General features: G+C 52.3%; 3 protein-coding genes across 4 annotated transcripts; 1 reads left to right on the top strand and 2 right to left on the bottom strand.

The window, feature by feature from the left end:
- The first annotated feature begins 110 nt into the window (after positions 1 to 110).
- Necab3 (N-terminal EF-hand calcium binding protein 3) lies at positions 111 to 15,341 on the top strand. Its single transcript, XM_034496771.2, has 13 exons — positions 111 to 656; positions 2,272 to 2,296; positions 3,739 to 3,847; positions 4,594 to 4,619; positions 4,785 to 4,882; positions 12,112 to 12,248; positions 12,515 to 12,630; positions 12,787 to 12,866; positions 12,969 to 13,022; positions 13,353 to 13,465; positions 13,629 to 13,706; positions 14,401 to 14,492; positions 14,578 to 15,341. Exons 1-13 carry the CDS (start codon positions 555 to 557, stop codon positions 14,604 to 14,606), a joined length of 1,059 nt encoding a protein of 352 aa, XP_034352662.1. The 5' UTR covers positions 111 to 554; the 3' UTR covers positions 14,607 to 15,341.
- On the bottom strand, positions 5,261 to 9,268 carry Actl10 (actin like 10). Its single transcript, XM_034496774.2, has one exon. It carries the CDS (start codon positions 7,292 to 7,294, stop codon positions 6,290 to 6,292), a length of 1,005 nt encoding a protein of 334 aa, XP_034352665.1. The 5' UTR covers positions 7,295 to 9,268; the 3' UTR covers positions 5,261 to 6,289.
- Positions 9,399 to 11,658, bottom strand: C2H20orf144 (chromosome 2 C20orf144 homolog). 2 transcript variants are annotated; one of them, XM_076930052.1, is made up of 3 exons: positions 10,340 to 11,655; positions 10,019 to 10,117; positions 9,399 to 9,861 (listed from the first exon to the last, which is right to left on the bottom strand). In XM_076930052.1, the coding sequence occupies exons 1-3, from the start codon at positions 10,463 to 10,465 to the stop codon at positions 9,454 to 9,456; spliced, it is 633 nt and encodes a 210-aa protein (XP_076786167.1). In that variant the 5' UTR covers positions 10,466 to 11,655; the 3' UTR covers positions 9,399 to 9,453. The 2 variants fall into 2 exon arrangements, with proteins under 2 accessions (XP_076786167.1, XP_076786168.1); XM_076930053.1 differs by lacking the exon at positions 10,019 to 10,117 and having other exon boundaries at positions 10,340 to 11,658.
- Positions 15,342 to 18,251: the final 2,910 nt, after the last annotated feature.

Raw genomic sequence — 18,251 nt, 5'->3', positions numbered from 1 at the left:
TATGTGCGGGGGGCCCTACTCTTGTAGCTTGTGTTCCCTCCCTCTAGGCCCTGTGAGAAGACCAGGAAGATTTCTGAAAGAGGTGCTGGGGCAGATATCTGGGAGAAGGACAGGGTGACTGGGAATCCGCTGCTTGCGTTAAACCTTAGGTTTAAGTCCTCTGAACTGAGCATTTATAATGTTAAGCTCTATATTTACTTCTTTACAGTCTAGGGGGTAGAGGGGAGAGGCGCCTATTGTTATCCTCATTTGGCAGAAGATGTCCAGATGTAAAAAGCTTGTGGGTCTCATCTGTTAGGGCTCCTGCACTTAGAGCTTTGCCTGCCCACACCCGACTGGGTGGAGCGCCCATTCCTGTCGGATTCCTGGCAAGATGTTGCCAGCGACTTCTGGGGTGACTCCTTACCCAACTCCTTTTGGAAGCCTCTTCCAGGCGGGGAAACCGAGGCCAGGTGGGGGCGGGGCCGTGCCTGGGCCAATGGGCGCACGCCCCGCCCCCAGCCAGTCTGGGCGGCCTGGTAACCGCAACCCGCAGCCTTGCAAGCCTCCAAGCCATGGCGTGCGCCGGGCTGCTCACTGTGTGCCTGCTCGGGCCACCTGCACCCCAGCCGCCGCGACACTCTGCGCCTGCCGCGGGACAAGCGCTTTTCCAGGACGTGAGTTGGGCATCGGTGGGCGGGCATCGGGCTTCCTAGGTCTTAGTCCTCCGTGTCCCTGTCTCTCCACATCTCTTGGTCCTGCTTCGGTCCCTCTCCTAGACTATCTGTGATCCTGCTGTTTCTGATATTCCTGCCTTTGTGTTCCTTGTCTGTGCTACTCCGTGTCTCTCCTTGTCCGTCAGCAGTACTGCCCCTCACCCCAAATGTGCCCAGTGGGGCTAGGGGCTGTCAACATTCAGTCACAGCAGTCTGCTCCATGGCAGCCCCTGCTGGGCTGATAGGACAGGAGAGCCTAGACCCAGAAGGAGCTCTGTCCTGCCCCAGAAGCCTCAGGCCTGATCAAAGGTAGCAGAGTCTTACAGCTGGTAAGGGACTCCTCATGGGCAGCAGGTGGCCTTGAGCCCCCTTTTGTAGCTGTAGAGCATCCTATCCTATCTCAGATACCTGTGCAATCTTCCTGTGCTACCACGCTGGAGGCAAAGCTCTAAGTGCAGGAGTCGTAGCTCTGAGCATCCCTCTTCCGCCTTTTACTATGTGCTCAGCAGGTCCTGGCTCTTTCCTACCCCTACTCTAGAAGTCCCTGCCAGTGAAAGAGGCTGTGGTGCCCCCTGCCCAATGCCCTAGTGACTCAGCACCTTGACCTTGGTCCTTCAGGCCTGAGGAGGCATGTCCTAGGTCAGGAGGCATACTGGTATGTGGATGGAGTGTCTTCATTCCAAGCTTAGCTCTCCTGCCCTACTCCCATCCTAATTACCCCAGTCAGGCCACATTGAGCTGCTGTGCTATCCCAATCTAGTAGCAGACCTTCTCTGAGTCAGCCTAAGGGTTATATTGGTTGGTTAGCTCAGTGACCCTGAGGGAGTTGTGTGGAAGAGTTTAGTATTCAGGACCCTGGGCTATATGGGTTCTGTCCAGGCTTTGAACTTGTCTATTTCATCATTGCTTCTACAAATAAAATCTGCTGACCCTTGCCATCCTCCTTGCTCTGTACAGAAATGTGTATACACAGATGCCCACAGTCTTTATGAGTTGGCCTTATCAGAGGTCCTGGCCCTGAAAGGGTTAAACTCTAAGCTGCTCCCTCACATACCAGTGAGAAAACCAAAGCACCCACAACAGGCCAGCCACTGCCTGCCAGTCTTAAGCAGGCACAAGGGAAAGAGCCTGTTAGTGAGGGTAGATGGAGACTAGTGTGGACTTGGGAGAACACCCAGAAAAGTCAGGGTGGGGGGCTCAGGTCATGGTTTCCAAGGCTTCTCAGGATGAATCTTGGCCCATCTGTCCAAGCTTCCTCAAGCTGGGAACATGCCAATGGCTGCTACATCAGAGCGAACTTGGGCTCGACTCCAGCTGTGGGAGGAAGGTACAGAGAGCTGGCCAGGAGCACCCACCCACCGTGAAGCCAGCCCTACAGCAGGAGGGAGTCAGCATTAGGGCCTGCTGCGTGATCTTTCTGTGCTACCTTGCTGGAGACTTCTGTAGGACTGCCCTGGGGTTGGGGGGGCGATGCAGGGAGGCTGGCTGGCAAGCTGGAGTCCCACTGACTTGATAGGGGGACTCCTACCTCCCTGGCTCCCCTCACAGCGCCCACTTATTTCCCTTTGTCCCCTAGGTTTTCCGTAGAGCAGACAAGAATGGTGAGTGGTTTCTTTTCCCTTGGGTCCCACAGTGTGTGTGTGTGTGTGTGTGTGTGTGTCAGTACGAGTACAAGAGCCAGGAACTTGCAGATGCAGTGTGGGGGACAGGGTAGGAGAGCTAGGGACTTGGAGGTGCAGGTTGGAGTGAAGTCTTGAGAGCCCAAAATGGGAGCTCAAACAAGGAACCCTTACTGGAGAGTGCACAGAATAGGGGTCAGGGAAGTGCAGTTTGATCTGAGGGTAGAGGTGGGTGCTTATATTAAGACAGTACTCTTAATACAGCTCGGTGATGGGTGTGCAAGACCTTGTGATGTCCTTACGATAGCTTGCTAGGTGGGAATTCTTCATTCCATTTCATGGGCAGAGTAGTAGAGGCTCAGAGAAGTGAGTCAGTTGTGGGCCTGGGATCCAGACTTGTGTGGTACATCACTTCAGGCTCCCTGAATGAGGGGTGGGCACTCACTTGGCCTTCACTTTTCCTCTCCCTGGGCCTGCAGACTCTTGTTTCAGCCTTTGTGTTCCCAGTGCTTGCTCTTTCATGGGTCTCTTCAAATTGATGGGGACCATTAATTTAGCATACATACTCTCAAGCTGGGTGATAGTGGCACACACCTTTAATTCCAGCATTTAGGAGGCAGAGGCAGAGAGGCAGAGAGGCAGAGAGGCAGAGAGGCAGAGAGGCAGAGAGGCAGAGAGGCAGAGAGGCAGAGAGGCAGAGAGGCAGAGGCAGGCAGATCTCTGAGTTAGAGGACAGCCTGGTCTACAGAGAGAGATCCAGGACAACCAGGGGTACACAGAGAAACTCTTCTCTTGAGAAAAAAAGAAGCCCAACACCCTCCCCGCAAAGATACCTGCTCTCAATACCTTCTGCCACAGAGGCTCAGTCCCTCCCCATCTTACGGATCATTCAGACAGCAAATCCCATTGATTTTAATCATCTTGCCCTTCTGCTCTCTGCCTCTGCTAACATGCTCTATGAGGGAAGCTCAGTCTCATGCCAGCCAGTCTGCTGCTTTGTAGAGTCTGGCTGGTGGGTAGGCTTTGAATGCTTCTCTGTGACTTCCTAGGAAGGGCCTGGGGCCAGAACATGGAGGTCTCTTCTACCCCGAGGCAAGGCTAGTTTATGGGATCAGGTACTGTTCCCTTAAGTCCTAAGCTGTGCTCTGATGTGTCCCAGGCTGTTCTGTCATATTTCCATTTAGCAGACATTGAGTCCCTACCAAATGTACCCTGCACAAGGAGGGACCTGTTTCTTTCAGCGTATACTTTTGGGGGAACTCTTGTCCCTTTGTTCAAAACAGTCAGGGCCCCCACTGGGTTCAGAACCCTAGGCTATCTGCCTGAGTGATTGTGAATGCTTTTGGCCTCTGAGCAGCATGGGTCTGGGGACAGGATGCAGCTAGGACTCAAGGCTAGCAACGCCATGCCCTGTCTCTCCCCAGATGATGGTAAGCTTTCATTTGAAGAATTTCAGAATTCCTTTGCTGATGGGGTTCTCAGCTCTGCGGAGCTTCGGGAACTGTTCAGCGGCATCGATGAACATCTCACTGAGTGAGTACAATAGAAGGGCTGGCTTGCTATGGCAGAGCCAGGCCAGCCCATGCCAACCCACTGTGTCCCCTGCTATCAGGTTCTTTCTGGAGGACAGGGGGTGGGGAAAGATGACAGGGCCCAGTGCCAACTTTGTCAACCCACCTACACCTTCTCTAGCTCGTGTCTTATTGCTACACTGATTCCAGCTGGGACCCAGAATAACCAGACTTGAGTCACCAACCATGCTCAGCCCTTCCATTCCCAAGCAAAGGATGTTTGAGGACAGCTGGGTTCTGCCTGCCTCTGCCTGTGGATGCAGATGCAGGAATCCACACTTTCCCGCCTCCCACATGTCCACACCTGGTTCAAGTGTACACTCCTTCCCAGCTTCTTCACTTGGGGACACACAAGCTGCGAACATGCACAGCTGCCCTCTCCCCTTCCCTTTCCCTTTTTTCCCTTTTCCCCTTTTTCTCCTCCCTCCCTTTCCCCCCTCCTTTCTCCCCTTTTCCCTTTTCCCTTTTTCCCCCCTTTTTCCCTTTTCCCTTTCCCTTCCCTTCCCATCTCCTTAGTGTAAATCCCAGACTAAGTCAGCATTCAAGGCTTCAAGGACTTGGACTGACCCTCTGAAGGGCCTGTGACCCCTCCCCCACCAGACATGCCAAGTGAGGCTGAGTAGAAGCGGTGAGAACACCGGCATCTGTGTCTGGTCTCCCAGGCCCAGGTGCTAAGTGTCTGAAAGATGTTTTCTCTTCCTTCCACAGCAATTTAGAAACAGAGAAGCTGTGTGGTGAGTAGGCCTGTGTGGGCTCCTGTGTCCCAGCCCCTGGGCAGGTGGGTGTGGTGAGGGATGCTTTATGGGGCTGGCCTCTTGGGCTCTGAAGGCTGGGGCAGCTGAAGAATTCCAGGCTGGAGAGATGGATTAGGCTGGAGCCCTTGGACCTTTTGCCTACAGACTACTTCTCCACACACTTGGGTGTCTATCAGCCTGTGCTGGCTGCGCTGGAGTCTCTGAATTGTGCGGTGCTCACTGCCATGGACACAACAAAGCTGGTAAGTGCAGGGAAGGGCTGATGGGGACATAGCTCAGAGAGGCAGCGGAGGTTTGTCCTGCTGTGTCTCAGGGATGTGGGAATGGAGGCCCGGGTCAAGTCCTGGCAATCCCGCTTAATGACTGCGCCCTTTTTTCCCCGCCAGCCATAGTTTTCTCATCTGTAATGAACAATTAGTGGGTCATGGTGGCTCACACCTGTACTCTCAGCATTCAGGATGCAGAGGCAGTAAGATTTGCTGTCGGTTTCAGGCCAGTTTGCCTAGAGTGAGACCCTGTTGGGGGAGGGGGAGGCAGACATCTTATGTTTTGTTCCTCTCTCTGTTCCCTCTGCCCAAAACACTGCAAGCAACATAGCAGGTTTTTGTTGGCCTGTTATAATTGCTGGGGGCTGTCACTGGGACACAGTAGGCACAGGCTGGGACCTAGATGAGTTCTTACATGTCATACATGAGGCATGTATGAACTATGAGACAGGGCCTAACCTCAGGACATGTGAGATGGTAGGTGTGTATATGCCTAGTTTGTTGGCCTGTGCTATAACCTGTGTAGACAAATGTTAACAGCCAGTGCTCTAGACTCTGAAAGTGATCAAAACCAAAACAAAACCAAAAGCAACCCTCCTTTTCCGTGTTAAGAACCATCTTGGCCAGGAACAGGTGTGGTAGCTTATACTTTTTTTTCTTCTGTGCATTTCTGGATGTTCTGGAACTTGCTCTGTAGATCAGGCTGGCCTCAGACACAGAGATCCACAGGCCTTTGCCTCCCGGGTGCTGAGATTAATTTTCACGCTACCACTGCCTGGAGGTAGCTTACACTTTTAACCTCAGCACCTGGAAGAGGCAGCAGAGTTTGAGACTGAAACCAGTGTTCAGCCTGGGCCATACAGTGAGATCCTGTCTCAAAAAACAGAAAGATCTCCCTTCCCATGTATTTAGCTCTTCTGGGGGTTGGGATAACAGGCCTAGGGGTTTACCTGACCATACTTTTTTGTGGTACTGAGGAAAGAACCCAACCTTGCACCTGCTAGGCACTGCACTGTACTCTTGCCCTCTGACCCTACTTTATACAGAAAAAGTTAAAATGAGCCCTTCAGGGGTCACCTGAGCACAAAGCTAGATACAGGACTTCTAGTTCCCTCACATAAGAGTTTTTTCAAGTATTGTTCTTTAAGCTTGGCCCTGCTGAACTGGCATTCTCTAAACTGGCTTGAATATTCAAATTGAAAACAAAATGAAGGCCAGGGTTAGCTCAGAAAGGGAAAAGGGCAGCCCATTCCCATATGATAACCCTGCCAGTTGTGAACACTTGAATCTGTTTATCTGGTTCTCCATGCTAGGACAGAGTTGCAACCTCTGTTCCTGAAGTACCCCCCTGGTGGTACCATCTATTCTCGTTCAATATAAAACTCAATTGAACACTTCTCGCACCAGAAAAGGGCCGTATTCCTGGTACATGGCCCGAGTCATCCAGCGGCACTGAAAGGAGTGCAAGGAGGCCATCATGGAACCTCCAGTCCACACAGCTGTGCCCCGCCCAGGATGAGCCACCAGACAGGGCTGCAGGGCCGGGTACCCATGCCTCCTGCACAGTGCCTCCAGCTCCAGATTCATGCGCTCCACAAAGCCAGGGAAAAGGGTGGAACCACCAGCTAGCACCACCGTATTGGCCAGCCGTGTCCGCAGTGTTGTGGGTATCTTCTGCAGTGCCTGGAAGGCTAACGTGGGCAGTCCTGGCTCAGGGTGGCCTAGGATACTTGGCTGGAAGATGGGTTCAGGGCAGCGGAAGCGCTCGCTGCCGAGGCGCACGTAGCAACCATTGCCCAGGCAAAAACAGGCCCTCTGGTGGCGAGCAGGGTCACAGATATCACCCTGAAAATCTAGGGACACATAGCAGCAGCGCTTCTTGAGCTGTGTAACGGTCTTACGGGGCAGGGCCTGCAGCTGAAGATCTGGGCACGCTGCCACCAGCAGATCTCGAAAGTAGCGCGACAGGGTGCTGCCTGCCACATTGAGACGGAAGGTGGCCTTGTGCCATGAGTGACCCGCGTAGACGGGTGTGGCGTGGCACACGCCCGCGCCAGCCTCCACAGCCAACCCACTGAAAGCTCCGATGGAGCAGAGTGCCAGCAGCGCCGTGTTGGCTATGTGGCACGCAGGTACTGTCAGTGCCTCGAACAGCAGCTCAGCCACCTTCTCTCGGCCCTCAGGTGGTGCTGATGGTGAGTCGCTCACCAGCACAGGCCACTGCTCGGGGTGGACCTGCAAGCCTCCCACCATTAGGCGCTCCCACAGTCCCTCCAGTGCATCCCAGTCCACTACTACTCCATGCTTGATAGGATGCGCACGGGCCACGCCGCCCGCCAGTTCACAACCCGGTGCTCCTGGCAGCACAGGCCGGTCCCAACTGGGCATCAGACTCGAGCTCTTCAGCACGACGCGGGGCTTGATTTCCCCAGCGAAGCCTGCCTTGGTGAAGCCTGAACCTTGGTCCACTACCACAGCAACGTGGTCCAACAAAGGCAGCCTGCGGGCTCGGCGAGTCCGGTGCACTGACGCCACCTTCAGGACTCAGTGGGCCCCGAAGCCCTACGGGCCTTCTGGGCGGGTAACCAGCCCTCTCAGTTCTCAGATCCGCCTCTGGCTATGAGGCTCCGCTTATTAAGAGTAGCGGTTCTTTTTTGTGGCACTATCTCAAAGTGTCACTGTTAGTCAAGACTTGATTCTTCCTTAGGGTCCCAGAGTCCCAGCCTTCCTAGGCAGCTCTCTTGGCACGTCATCTAGCTTGGCTGTAGAGGTTGGAAGGAGTCGTTGAAGGAACTTAGATTGGGCTCATTATGACCTCAGTCTTGCAGGCACCCCGAGCCCCACCCCTTGCGTGGGCTGATGGCAGCAGCCATTTGGGAGCCCACGTTAAGGGCCTGTCTGGCCAACACAGTGGTTAAATTCTTTCTCCCAACTGTTTAGAGTATTTGTATATTCTGGCTAGATGTGCAGCACTCTAACTTGGTTCTAAAAAGAAACTACACATGTACAGGTACTTTCTTTGTCACCAGCCCTGACAGCTGCACGAGGTCTGGCCTGACCCCTTCAGTTCTGAAGCTCACAAAGCTATCCTCAGCAAGTCCAAATCTCTTTCCTGGTGTTTCTAACTTCGAAAGTAGCAATGAGCCCTGCCTCCTGGATAGACCATTTTGGTTGCAAATAGAAGACTCAGATGCACTTGAGCTAAAATAAGGATTTTATTACAAGGATCCTGAATATTTTCTGGATCACAGGGGTCTTAGGAACAGGAGCTGACCATATGGTTGTAACTGGAAAGGTCTCTTAAAAGTTCCCAATTACAGTTGTGGGGGAGGTGATCGAGACAGCTTGAGACAAGCATGCATATACTGATAACTCACAGGTCAGTTACCCCTCAAGTAGGGAGACATATGCTATGTATGGGTCACTCATTTTCCAGCACAATTCCAGCCTGTGGATAGTAACAGAAGTGCATCCTTAATTCTATAGCTTATGGTTCCAGTGAGCTGAAACATTCTGCTACCTCTGGCCCCAGGTGAAGCGTTCTCAGTGTGTAGCAGGAAAGGAGACCCAAGAATTTTTGTTTTCTGAAGCAGTCTGTGGCACTGAATTCAAGATACTCCTACCCCATCCTGTTGAGTGCTGAAATTGTCACAGTCGGAAGTGGTGGCTTTAGGGTCTGGTCTGGAGCTGGGTGTGCGATCTAAGAAAGCCAGTCGTTGGCTTCTGCCCAGAGCATTCTGCTGCTTTCAGGAGTGATGTAAGGAGTAAGAGTCACATTGGAGGCCATTGGTGCCATGTCAGTATGGAGGGGCAGAGAGAGGGTAAGCACTGAAGGCGGACAGGATGGGGAGCTGGGTGTGCATACACTAATTTGAGCCTTGGCCTTTGGAGGGGTAGCAGAGAAACAGTGGGAATTATGAGCAGGGGAAACTAATTTGCCATAGACTGATTAGTGGTTTGGAAGAAGCTTTGGGCTACAAATGGGGTAGAGGATGGAACTGGTACCTCCGGAGGAAGTGCTTTGACTAAGGGACCCTAAAATTTGAGGGAGCTGAGTGCTTGGGAACTGCCAGGCAGTAGCGTGAGAGACTAGAGGTTCAAGCCCCTTGGGTATGTGCCATCAGCAGAATCTGAGGTTCCAGCCCCACCATGGCTGACCAACCTACCTGTTCTTCCTGGGATGATGTCTGTTAGCAGCCTGAAACCCTCCCTCTGCCTAAGAGAGATTTTTGAATGTTGAGGACTCTCGGAGACCTCAAGGTGTTGCCTGAAACAAATTCTTCCTAGCGTTGCCAAGTAGTTTGCTCAAGTCCACCTTGAATCTATGGATTTGGCATGAGGTGACCTTTGTGCCACAAAAAAATAAGTTAAAGGCAGCCCTAGCTCCAGGTTGTGGTGGTGGCTGTGCTAAGTACTGTTTACTCCTACTCACCCGGGGCCTCAATTTTGACCCTGGGACCGATGGCAGGGACAGAAGTAGCAGACGCCAGGCTTGCTATGTGCTCTTTATTGAGCAGAGTCCTGGCGCTAGGGGTCGTGCCAGACACTCAGGGCCACGGGCGAGGACAGCGGCGCCGCTTGCGCGGCTGCTCCTCGCGGGGATCGCCTTCGCCGCAGGCCTCGCGTTGGGTCAGCAGGTGCGCATACAGCGGCTGCCAGCAGTGGGGGGCCTTGGCCCCGCCCCCTGGCCTGCCTGGCACTCGACGCCCCTCCTCCTGCAGCCGCGCGTCCAGCTGCAGCAGCAGCACCAGGATCCTTTTCATCTCCCGCGCGCGCGCGCCTTCGCGCCTGTCCACGCCGTCGCCTGCCCCACGCAGCATAGGTGCCACCGCTGGGAAGCACGTCGGGGCACCGAGCGGGTCCTCAGCTGGCCGCACGGGCCGCACAAATGGGCCCGCTGCTCCTTCGGCCAGCTGCTGCCGCTTGTCCAGCGGGAAAAGCAACACGATCTTGGTCTAGGGGTGGGCCGGTGTGAAGGGAAGAACACGCCCTTGCGCGGCCTGAGGCTTCTTCCCTACTGTCCCAACCTCCCGAGCCCCACTGTGCCCCGCACCCGGGACCCTGCCTCCCCATAGGAACCCATTGTCCACCCTAGGTCAAATCACTGCATACTTTCCCGGCCTTGATGCGGGGGTTCTCACCCCCCCTGGCAGGGTCAGGAGCCTCTCGCCATTGAAAGAAAGGGAAAGTGGCGTGTTGCGAGGCTGTGGGCTGGAGAGAGGAAGACTACTTCAGGACTGTGGTCCCAGAGACACTACGCTTAATCCCTGGTTGAGAGATCCCTACCCCAAGCTGGTGCTTCTAGAACCCCTATACTACTTATATGGGCTCCAGGGATCCTGCTCCTCTAGACAGATTCTCTAACCCCTTGTGCCCCTGGCTAAAGGCATAGACTTCAGCACCCAGCATCCCTTCCAGCTTCTCCATACTCACACTTGGCTTCTTTCGCTTGAGGTGGCTGAAGAACTGCTTGTGACGGGTTTTGTCCATGTCAGGTGGCCTGTCCTTGCTGGCCTGGTTAGGTGCTTTGGTCCTCTTGTGGGAACTGCTGTTTCCCATGATAGGACTGGTCACTAGAAGCCACTGCCCATGCTGCCTCGGCCCTGCCCTCTAGTCAGGGGCCCCAGATTGACCCCGCCCCATCAGAGTAACTGTATTGTGAGCTCACAAGTGACCTCACTATGCCAAAACTCTGCTCCTCCCCTGGAACTCCCAGGAGAATCTGTCTATGACCTCTTCTGGTCTTAGCTTCCTGGGTGCAAAACAGGGCAATGCTTATAAGGTGCTTAAGGGTGAGTAGAGAGGAATTTCTATGGCTTTGATTTGAATCCTGGCCTGCCACTAATAAGCTGCTTAACCTTGGCTAAGATTCAACCTCTCAAGGCCCCAGATATAAAGTGAAGTCTATACTATACAAAGTGAAGTGTATACTAAAAATAGTTATGATGATAAAACAAAATTCTTGGGGTGAGTCTGGTATAAGGAGGTTGGTTCTACCAACCAGGTTTGGTTGCAAAAGCAGAAAATTGATCTTATACCTCCAAAGGGAAATTACTAAAAATATGTCATGGAAACAGAACCCACACACTTAGGGCAGGACGCAAGCACTACCCTATCCTGTCTGTTATATGCCTGGTCTGGAAGCTACCATCTTAGATGAGCCAAGGCAGGTCATACACCAAAAATGAAACCCACTGTAGGTGTTGTCATGGAGCCTGGATCTTTGTGGCTCCTCAGGACTCCCATTTTAGGTTTGGGGGTGTGGTAGTGGTGGTAGGGTGAGGGCTTCTAAGGGCATCCTTGACTGTCCATGCATGTACCTGGGCAGATTATGTTCCACAATAGTGGTGGCATTTTCAGATTGAAACCTCAAGACTGCAAGTACTAGGCTTAGTTCTATGTAGGAAGTAACTAAGGGGAACCCCAATGCAGTATTGTGGGAGAAACTGAGGCACAAGGTGAAAGCAGCTGAGGAGTGTGAGTGTCCCAAGATGGTTGGCACAAGGTCTGATGTATGGTCAGGATGCCTGTCTCTGCTCACCTCCAAGGAGCTGAGGGAAGGTTGGTAATGTAAGCTCAGCTCAGGGTAGTTAAGTGTGTTTGTGTCTGTTCAGTGACCTAGATGTCTTGTGTATGTAGCTTCCCACAAAATGCATGCAGTAAATGTTAAATGTATGGTTGGATGGAATAATGAAAGAACAAACAAATCAGGCCAGTAAGGGATTGTATCACATGTCATATTGTACATGTGTAAAACTGGCCTTCACGCCCCTGTACCTTCACCCTGCCTGGGTGTGCACAGAGGCCTCACTAGCTGTTGCAAAAGTGAGCATGAGCCTTAACTTCAAAGAGGACTTGAGATCTGGGAAAACCCAGTGTGCCAGCAGGGTATGATCCCTGTGAACCAACCAGCCTCATATCTGTGAGGATGAACAAAACCCATCTGGATTGGAAAAAGGGACCTTAGAAGCTGGGCAGAATGGTACCCACCTTTAATTTTGGCACTGGGGAGGTATACAAGGAGGATGACAATTAAAAGCAAGCCTGGGCTAGAAAGTAAGACCCTGTCTGTCTGGAAACAAAGACAGAAAGTGGGTGGTAACTAACCTGTGCTGGGCCTGCATCCCTTCCATCTACTTTCACTGTTTCTCTCATAAGCGAGAGAAGCTCCCTCTTACGAAGACGACACTCTGCCCCGTCCACAGGAGTATGAACAGGCCTCTAAGGTGGACCAGTTTGTCACACGGTTCCTGCTGCGGGAGACTGTGAATCAGCTACAAGCCCTGCAGACCTCCCTGGAGGGGGCAGCAGACACCCTGGAGGCCCAGGCCCGTGGCCAGCGGTATGTGAAGGTGCTGCTGGGCTGTGGGTGTGTGGGTCCCTTTTGTTTCTGCATTCCATACTCCTCAGTATCCTGTTCCATCCAGCCTTCTAGAGGCCACATTCTTGGGAGGCAGGCATGAACTTCGGAGAGAGGATCAGTGGTTTGGGCTGGGCTTCAAAGACCTAGGAAACCTGTTTTGCCTCACCTAAGTTTGGTCCTGTGCTGAAATCTCAGTCCTTGACCCTATGGGTCTGGGGACATTGGGCTAACCTTCTATTTTGTAGGTTGGATGAAGAAAATACCAAAGTGCAGAGCAGGTCCTGTGGCAGCCGGAGGGCAGGACGCAGAGCCTTGAGGAGCATCAGTTGGTCACCAACCTGGTCTGGATCCTCTGATACAGGTGTGTCTGTGGCACGGTAGGATCTGGCTACACAGGGCCAGCAAAGATGTGCTATCTCCTATTCTCTCAGGGCTTTGCTTTGCCAATGTTCCCAGTTCACCCTGAGCGGCCTCCCTTCAGGGGCCCCTGGCTGATGTCCTCCTGGTCCCTCGCCAGGGCGGAGTTCAGAGGCTGAGCTGCAGTGGCGGCTGCAGGTCAACCGCCTCCAGGAGCTCATAGACCAGCTTGAGTGCAAGGTAAGAGGCTGAGTGGCCAGTGACCCTCAGAGAGGGCTTCTGTCGTACCTGCCCAAGCCAATACATACTAGAGGCTCAGTCTATATTCTGTGTCTCTTGCAGGCACCCCGGCTGGAACCCACACGTGAAGAGGACCTCGCCAAGGGTCTTGACTCGGTGAGCTTGGGAAGGAGTACTTGACCTGTCTACCCAGGTCTGGTAGGCAGGTGCTAGGCTTTGGTTCTTGCCCTGTGACTACCTTGGGTTTTCTGTTCTCTCATCTGTATCTGTGAAAGTCAGGCCTGAGGTAGTTATGGAAGCTGGAAGTCACAGTGCGAGGTGGTATGGCCAAGGGTCAGTCAATAGCTTGGAGGATGGAGTGAGATGCTGGGAGGTCTTCTTGTCTGTGGGGACTTGATCCCATAGGGGGCAGATCTGGATCACATCAGGAAGGTTGGATTATACCCTGAGCTTGGCTTCTCCCCTGACTAGCTGCTTTCTCGCCAGCACATCCTTGTGGCGCAGAGGCAAGTGCAGGTGTCAGAGGATGCCCTGCAGGATTTTCATCGTGCTCTGTGCTGCTACATGAACTTCACAGGGTCCCAAAGCCATTGTCTGCAGTGAGTCTTTGGAGAGCCAATGGGATGGGTGAGTGGGTGGGAGCAGAGAGGGATGGTGGGCTGGATGGATACTCTGGGCAGGGTTCCCATGAGATCCTTGGCAGGTAGGCAGTGGTGGTCATAGCTGTGGCCCAGTCTGGCTACTACCTCTTTGGTTCTGCAGTGTGTCTGCCCAGAAGATGCTAGACAATGCTGCTTTCACCCTATATGAGTTCTGGCAGGATGAAGCCTCTTGGAGAAGGTGAGTGGTGGGCTAACATCTGACACTGATGGGGTTCTGGAGGGCATCAGACCAGGTTCAAGTCCTGCTCTCCTATTCACTGGCTGTGTGACTTCAGATAACTAGCCTAACACATCTGGTCTCAGATAAGATGATGTGTAAGGAATAAATGAAAGTTAGGTATTAAGTGCGTGCCTGTTATATCAACTCTGAAGGCAGAGGCAAGAGAGCTCAGACTGCAAGGCCAATCTGGACCTCACAGCAAAGCCCTGTCTCCAAAAACAAAAACAAAACCAATACTCCAAAAAGCTAAACAAATAAAAACCAAAATAACAAACAAAACAATAATACACGTTGGTCATGGTTGCACCAGCCGATGCTCCCAGCACTTGAGCAGAGGATCAATGATTCCAGGCTCGCCTGAGCTGTATATAACAAGCTGTATCTAACACAACCCCTTCAAACGCAGTACAATACAGATGCACAGCAGGCACTCGAGTGTACACTGCTGTCAGTATGCCCTCTGTGCTAGGGCCCTTCATTTAGTAGCCTAGTGATAGAGGTACCTTGTTCCCAGTTTTCCGAAGGGGAGGACTGAGGCTAGAAGCAGTAATGGAAGGGTTAGTGCCTTGAGTCCAGGAGCCAGACTAGTGTGTGTGACCTAGAGCACTCGTCTTAGAGCAGATGACAGCCTGTCTGTTCTATGGCCTCCCAGGCACCAGCAGTCACCCTGCAGCAAGGCCTTCCAGCGCACCCTCATCGATCACCTGCAGGCGCCGGACACTCTCACCACTGTGTTCTTCCCAGGTGTGCTGCACCCCTGTACTCCAAAGGGCTCTGGGACCCAGGAGGGGGGCCCCATATCTCCTGACACCCAACCTTTCACCCACAGCCTCCTGGTGGATTATGAATAATAACTGAGTCGGCTCTGCTTAAGCTGGTGACTGCAGCCCTGCCTACCATTCTAGAACCCTCTGCACTGGCCGACACTACACTAAGATCAAGGAACCTGCCTGTTCCCAGGCTAAAGGCCTGGTCAGCTGGTAGAGGGTCTCTCAGCCCAGGGATCAGGAGCTAGGCCATTTGCTTGCTTTATTTATTTTACTGTTGGTAGCTTCTAAGCACCTGGGCTTTTGTCTGATTCAGGAAACTCAGATACTGGTCCCCTTATCCTCTACCTTGCTGTGTGACCCAGGCAGATCCCTTACCTCTCTGGCTGCCTAGGGGAGTCCTGCTTTCTGCTTGCTGCTTTGGGGTTAAGTTTCTGTTCTTCCTCAACCAGTGGCAGAGCCAGGGCTGATGCTCAGGGACCCCCTCAAACCTGGAACCTTAACCTTAGAGGCTAGGCCAACTCAGTCTATAGTGTAGAGAGAGACCCAGGTGTTTATCACCCTGGGGTCAGCCCTAATATTTCTAGCATCTAGCATTGGTGGTTGTACCAGACACCTCTGGAAGATCCTGGGTTGGTTTGCATGTCATTTGCATATCATTTGCATGCTCTTACCCCACCCATTCTCAGGGCACTATGGGAAGCCCCAAGATGACCTTGCAGAGTAGCAATAATTTGGGCCTAGAGTTGCCTGCTGCCCCCCAGAGATCTCTGAACCCCAGCCTGGGACTTGAGCACAGAGGCAATAAAGTTGGTAGTCACCTGTGGTTGTCTCTCGGTCTCTGTCTCTTCCCCCCATTCCCCCCCCAGGGAAGAAAGCCTATCTTTAGAGCTGCAATTGGCTCCCATACTGGAGGAGCTTCATCATCATTCACTCAGCTAAAGGCCATACCTACCACAGACCCTCCTGCCTTCCAGAGCCCTGTCTGGAAAAGAGGAATGACATGGCCTAAAGCTCAGCTTCTCCCTACAGAGCCTTCTCTGTTCCAAAGGGCTTGCCTGGCTGGATTACTTGAGGGGACCGATCTCATGCAGAGCCTGCCAGGCTAGCCTGTCTCCACTGTCTAATAGCATATTCAAGAGTCCCACCAGCCACAGTTAGTCAGGGGTGCTTCTCCAGGACAAGACTGAGGCATGGCCAAAGGTGACACCCGAAGTGGGACTCTAGAGGGAAGTGCATGGTATCACAAAAGCATGGAATGGATGTCACCCGTCTCGAATGTAGGGATTCTAAGCTCAGAGTGGCAGGGATACTTAACTCCAGTCAACCAATGGAAGCCAAACAAGATGGATACTGAGACCAGGGGGAAGAAAGAAGACTGGGGTACAGCCAGGAAGGCAGTGCCCTTAAAGGAGCTTCACTTTGGAAGCTACTAGGTTTTAAGCCAACTTAAAGGCTGGTGGCCAGGGTCTGAGTGCTGCCTCATTCATGCCCCTGTGTCTGATTACCAGATCCTTGCTGGGTGCTGGGGTGTGGCCAGGAAGGTGGCTCTGTTGGCAGGAGTGCAGACTGGCCTTTTCTGTGCTTCTCTCCAGTGGTCTCTATTTCACCAGACCCTTGCTTTGTTCTTGAGACAAGATCTTACTATGTAGCCCAGGTTGGCCTGTAAGTTATTTTCCTGTCTCCACATCTGGTCCCACTGATATCTTAAAGATGCTTAAAACCTCACCCAGCTCCCCTCAAGGGGTATATCTTTAATCTGATGTCCCAGGATGTTTTCTGTTCAGCAAGAGAGTTTTAACATTAAAAGCATTTTTTTTTTTTTTTGAGACGAGGTCCTCAGACATGCCTTGAATTTGCTGAGATCTACCTGTCTCAGCTTTTTAAGTACTGGGACATAGGCCTATAACTAGAGCTGGCCTTCGTTTGTTTTTAGACAGGGTCTCACTATGTAGCTTGAACTCACAAATATCTACCTGCCTCTGCCTCCCAAGTGCCAGAATTATTATTTTTATTTTATTGTTTTGAAGTACTGGGGATTGAGTCCAGGGCTCACATGCTACACAAGTGCTGTGCTACTGAGCTATAGCCTCAGACTTTCCATTTTTTATCTTAGATTTGAGACAGTGTGAAACTTGGGTGATCCCCCTGTCTCATTAATACACTGCCATGTCAGTCTCCTTAGGTGCTACCAGGTCCAACTAACTCAAGCCACCTGTATCCTTGCTCCCTTGCTGATGGCTCAGAGCTGCTAGGTAGAAGCCGTCCACACTGCTGGGAGTCCTCTAGGAGAGTGACTTGGTTTGAGATTTCCACACTTAGGCAGGGTCTTTAGTGGATGAAGAGGTGGTGGGCAGGAGAACTTCAGATAGGTGCAAAAGGAACAGAACGAAAAGGGAGTAATTGGAAGCCAGGCCCCAGGCAGCTGCAATGCTGCCCGGGAGTAACAAGGCCCAAGAGGTACAGGTGTGTCTAGAGTGTCAGCCATTCTCACCTGTGCTGAGGGTGCTGGGGACACATTGTGGCTTTAATGATGTGTACTCTCACAGCCTACCTCATCTCTGTCTATATCTGCACCATAACACACAGCTCGGTACAGTGGCAACAGCAGCAGCTTCATCAGGTTGCACTGTTCCAGAAGGGACCCTCACAGTGTTCACTGCTATGGTCACCACCTCCCTTTAGTTAAGACCCTTCAACGGTTCCCTATCTTCAATGAGATCATTTGTTGTCTGATATTCGAGGCCTTTCCCACTCCCAGTTCATTCAGTCCCCTTTCCCTAAATGACATGTAGGCTGATGGGCCATCCGCAGTCACATTCACCCCCCTCCTCAATCTCTCACTGATGTCTACTTTAGAGAAACACTGCCTCAGCCTTTCAGCAGCAAGGCAAAGCCACAAACCTGGGATCACTTCCCTTGCCCTCAGAGCCTGCTATGACTGGCTCTGGCAGTCCTCCCAACAATTACTGGGAGCATGTTTTGTGGTAGACACTAGGGATAATAAAACATTAGGCAGCAGGCCATGACAGGCTGAGTGAGTCCTGAAGCCTACACCTGTGACTGGGGCATAGCTTGGCTAGGAAGTGCAGCAACCAGACAGTGCCCACCGCTTACAGCCCTAGCTCCTTGCACACCAGTTCCTGTTGATGTAGCCTCGTAGGTAAAAGAAGGGGACTGTACAGTGGGGCCACCAAGAAGTCATTCTTTTGTTTGTTTTGTTTTTCAAGACAAGTTTTCTCTGTGTAGCCCTGGCTGTCCTTAAATTCACTCTATAGACAAGCTGGCCTCAAGTTTAGAAATCCACCTGACTCTGCTTCCTGAGTGCTGGGATTAAAGGCCTCTGCCACCAATGCCTTGCAACTATGATGCCTGGCTAGCCTGATACTCTTAGAGATACACCTGCCTTTGCCTTCCAAGAGCCAGAAAAGTCTTTCTTGAAATAGATGTTACAGAGTAAGTCCTCCATGTTCCACACAGAGGGCTGAGGATTAGTGGACCTTCAAGGAACCAGACTGACTGTGAGAACTTTTGAAAACAGCCATGCTAACAGCAGCCTCCTGGACAGAGCTAGAGTGGGTGGATACCATTACACTTTTTCATGGTAGTAAGAGGTTGAGACAGACTCACTATGGAGCCCTTGCTGGCCTGTGAACCTGCTATGCAGAGTAGCCTGACCTCAAACTTTTGGCAACCCTGCCTAGGCCTCATGACCTCCATAGCTGGCTTAAAATGG

This window comes from Arvicanthis niloticus, chromosome 2, assembly GCF_011762505.2.
Source record: "Arvicanthis niloticus isolate mArvNil1 chromosome 2, mArvNil1.pat.X, whole genome shotgun sequence".
Lineage (NCBI taxonomy): Eukaryota > Metazoa > Chordata > Mammalia > Rodentia > Muridae > Arvicanthis > Arvicanthis niloticus.
This window is presented reverse-complemented; position numbering and strand designations above follow the sequence as displayed.